We start from the raw sequence: 3696 nt of genomic DNA, 5'->3' as shown, positions 1-3696 counted from the left end.
TCTTATGTGATCTTTGGTGGTTGAGTAATTAAGGACAGATTTAGGAACACAGGAGAAAAGACAGTTTTCTCTTACCTTATTAACATAACAGAAGTGTCGAAATAAACCTAAATGTTGATGGCATCCCACCAGAAGCCTTAAGTAATAAATAATGCTCTTTGCATCATTAGCACTTAGTCATTTCCATCTCTGTAAGAATATACATTGTACAGCTATTCTGGCACTCTATAGTGGCATTATTTGCTATAATCCTGATACAGCTGTCACTAGATAATGAATTTTGGGAAAAAATTCCTCCATTATTGTTTCCTTTATACCCTAAATGGTAACCGCTATTTACATAAGTATTAATAAGAGTGATGGTTTGGTTCAAACAAACCTTGACTTAAGCCATCCAGGCACACTTGCTTAGTATCTAGATTTTCCACTGGATCTCCTCTAGAAACTTCTCCAAAAGATGTCTGCCTTTCAAAAATGTTGTTGTTATTGTTAACCTGGCTCCCATTTTGCTTCATTAGCCTGAAAACTTCCGATTCCAAGTCTCGTATCTGAAAGAAATACAAAACAGTGTTACCCGTAACACACACACATGTCTATTAGAGATGGGTTTTTTTTTAACCCAGAATATCAGACATAATTGTCTCATTCTTCAAATATGAGAGTAAATACTACTCACACGAGCTTGTAAGCCTTGAACCTCTGCAAGATGTGCTTTCTCCAAATCTTCTATTTTCTTGCGTTCAGCTTCCTGGCGTTTGATGAAGTCAAGTTCTCTTAGGGGAAAAAAGATATATTTGCTGTCACCAAAGCAATCAGATTCAAACAGAAAATAAAATGTTCTGATGTATCTTAAGCTATGCATCAGAAAAATCTGTCCTTAACAATTAATTTAATACTAACCTAGTAATGAGTATGAAACTGCTATTAGGAAAAAACTGAACAATTACTTAGTCAAAGTGAATATGCTAGGTGAAGATACTAAAATGGTAAGAGGAATTTTTCTGGGGGGAAAAAAACATCTCAGATGTTCTAATTGATAATCAAAATAGTTAAAAATTTTTTTTAGATAATCTGTATTTACAAATGAAAACTATGTTAGCTTAGTTTATGCTGTGTTCTGTTAAAGGAAATGGAGCAAAATCTCTGTTTTGTTAGGGCATGACTGCACTCCTTCACAAAAAGGACATCCGTAAGTTTCCAAGTACAAATCTAGTTTTCTAGTAAGCTATAAGGAGATCTGTAGGGGATTTTAGGAGTCTGAGATAGTTAAAAACAATTGACTAGATCTTTTACTAATATAAAGCAGAATAACAACAGAAAGGCTATCCACGCTCATTATAGCAGTTTTCCATATTTCTTTTTATTTTGAAAATCTAAGATGTTTGTGATAGAAAGCACACAATATGCCAGCTAGTTCTGGAACAGTCACAAAATTCCAAGCTATTTAATGACACTTTGACTATTTAAACCCCTTTTTAATAGGACAGGATATTCTATTCTGCACTTCCAGTTGTCACTTGACAGTGCTGTATGGTTTTGAGTTTTCTTCTTTAAATGAGCATATTTCAGCAGAAAATGGAAATGTTGCTGCAAAAGAAAGAAAGAAACTGGGGGGAATGGAAGCTGTTATAGAAATGTAAGATGTTATTGTTCTTGATAGCCATCAGGGAGAGGGGACCATATGAAACAGAGGGGACCAGGTAATCATCAGTTAGCTCAACTCAGCTCAAATATTCTTTGCATCTACAGGAAGAAGAAAAATAAAATGTAAAATGTAACAAAACAATTTTCTTTTTGATGTTACATGAGAACACAGCAGGAGTGAATCCAGCTGACACAATACCGATATAAATTGCTGCAACCTTGCTAACGAAATGCTTTATTATGATTACTCTTGGTTGTTTGCTATCACATCGAGTTACCTACAAACTTTCCAAGCCAGAATACTACAGACTAAGTCTGTAGTTAGTTACAGTATTATTTCTCAGCAATACTAAACTAATACTTGAACACTACTAATATTTTGCCGTAATAAAGAGCCCATGTTTTTCATGGAAAAAAAAATAAAATTGAAAAAATAGTGTTTACCTTACAGGTGTTTAATAGTGGGTTTCGTATTTCAAAATACATCACATACATGTTTCCTATCTGGCCACTAAGTCATTTGCTGAGCCTGGTGTAGCTGCTTACTTTTGCTGAAAATCCTTGATCAATTTCTTTGCCTTGTTATATTTCTTCTCCAGAGCCTGATACTGGCTTTGCGTCTCCTTGAGGTGCTCATTCACTGTGTGACACAGGGTTTGTGCCTCAATCCAATAACTCTCTAATTTCATCATCCTTTCCTTATTCTCCTCAATGTTCTGCTGGAGTTGGGTCTTCTCCAATTCCCACCTCACCTTCTCATTCTCAGCAGTCTGAAGCTGAACAAAAGAGTGCAGATGCAGTCAGTAAAAAGCTGCAAAGCAGAGTCTAATAGTTCAGGATTAATCCAAACAACACAAATAGTGATCAAACAACACAAATAGTGAAAATCTATGAATTAATAACTATAATAGCAATATGCTAGTAGTGAAAAGAGCATACCAGGGCAAAGAAATCAGACTGATACATACGTTCTTCTTCACAGAAGGAAGTAGAGCCTTTGCTCTGTGTTCTAGCCTCTATGCTTCTCTGCATTATACTAACACACTTCAAAAATGTCAATAGTGGAGTATTCGGGCAAACTGCAGGGTTAATCAGCACTGGGGATGCATTTTGCTCTATGCATGTGGCTCAGGTGTTATAAAGCATTCATACACTTCCATAAAATGATGACATTTTTTATTTTGGGGAGAATCTGATTTCCAGGTTCTATATTTGATTTAAGAACAATTTAGAAAGCAATAGGAAAAAAGCCAATTGCAACTGATCTAACTATCTATTTTTTTAACCGAGTTAGAAATTCTACTGAATTCTTACAATGTCTGCTTTCATGTCATAATCTTGCTTAATCTAGAAAGCCAGATAAAAGATGGAGCATAATTCAAAATTTAACATCAGGTCATAACTTAGAGTATTTTTGCATTTAAGCAAGGACAGTGTTTTGCATCCAATACTGAAACTATGCCAGAACTATTATGAGGACAAAGAGAATCTGCTACAAATATATTACTCTTGCTTTCTTTAAACTTGCTTACTGAGTCATAAGGAGCCAATGTGAAAGGGGAAAATATGCCCTTGCTGTTGAAGATTTCAGGTGCTAATTCTGCCAAAACCAGCACTGCTTAACTCTATGACCAGCACAGTTCCACTGCTACTTCCACTCTTTGGCACCAATGGAGCCTTATGGCCTCTTCCAAGTGACCTCAAAGAAGCCTGAATTTTACTGCTGAGTTTATAGTAAACGTTATCTCTTTCACTAGGTTTTTTGTCTACATTTTTTCATGTTAGGCTTCTCACTTCCCAACTTTAGCTAGCTATGGGTTTCAATGTTTGTACTGGACAAGGGTAGGGTTTTTCAGCAGCTTGTATATTTTAGCTCCCAGAATTTATAGAAAACAAAAAATGCCTTAACACCCCTGTTTACTTATCATGACTGTTTAATTTGCTCTTGGCAGTTCTGCTAGTATCACTGATGATATACACACAAAGAAAATAACTTGTTTTGCAGTTTTATCAGTAATATACCTAAACTAGCCACATTTTCTTCAGCTCTAT

At 35.4% G+C, this 3696-nt stretch overlaps 1 protein-coding gene across 1 annotated transcript in view; it reads right to left on the bottom strand.

The window, feature by feature from the left end:
* Positions 1-347: 347 nt before the first annotated feature.
* Positions 348-3696, bottom strand: part of PPP1R9A (protein phosphatase 1, regulatory subunit 9A) — a 109834-nt gene continuing 106485 nt past the window's right edge. Inside the window, exons 8-10 of the mRNA XM_010020027.1 lie at positions 2191-2420; positions 677-773; positions 348-548 (exon numbers count right to left, since the gene is read on the bottom strand). Coding sequence (XP_010018329.1) covers positions 348-548; positions 677-773; positions 2191-2420 — 528 coding nt within the window. The remainder of the gene's footprint in view (positions 549-676; positions 774-2190; positions 2421-3696) is intronic.

Source organism: Nestor notabilis, unplaced genomic scaffold, assembly GCF_000696875.1.
Source record: "Nestor notabilis isolate BGI_N333 unplaced genomic scaffold, ASM69687v1 scaffold14328, whole genome shotgun sequence".
In the NCBI taxonomy this organism is placed as follows: Eukaryota; Metazoa; Chordata; class Aves; order Psittaciformes; family Psittacidae; genus Nestor; species Nestor notabilis.
Note: the sequence above shows the minus strand (reverse complement) of the source record. Positions and strands in the feature narration are given on the sequence as shown.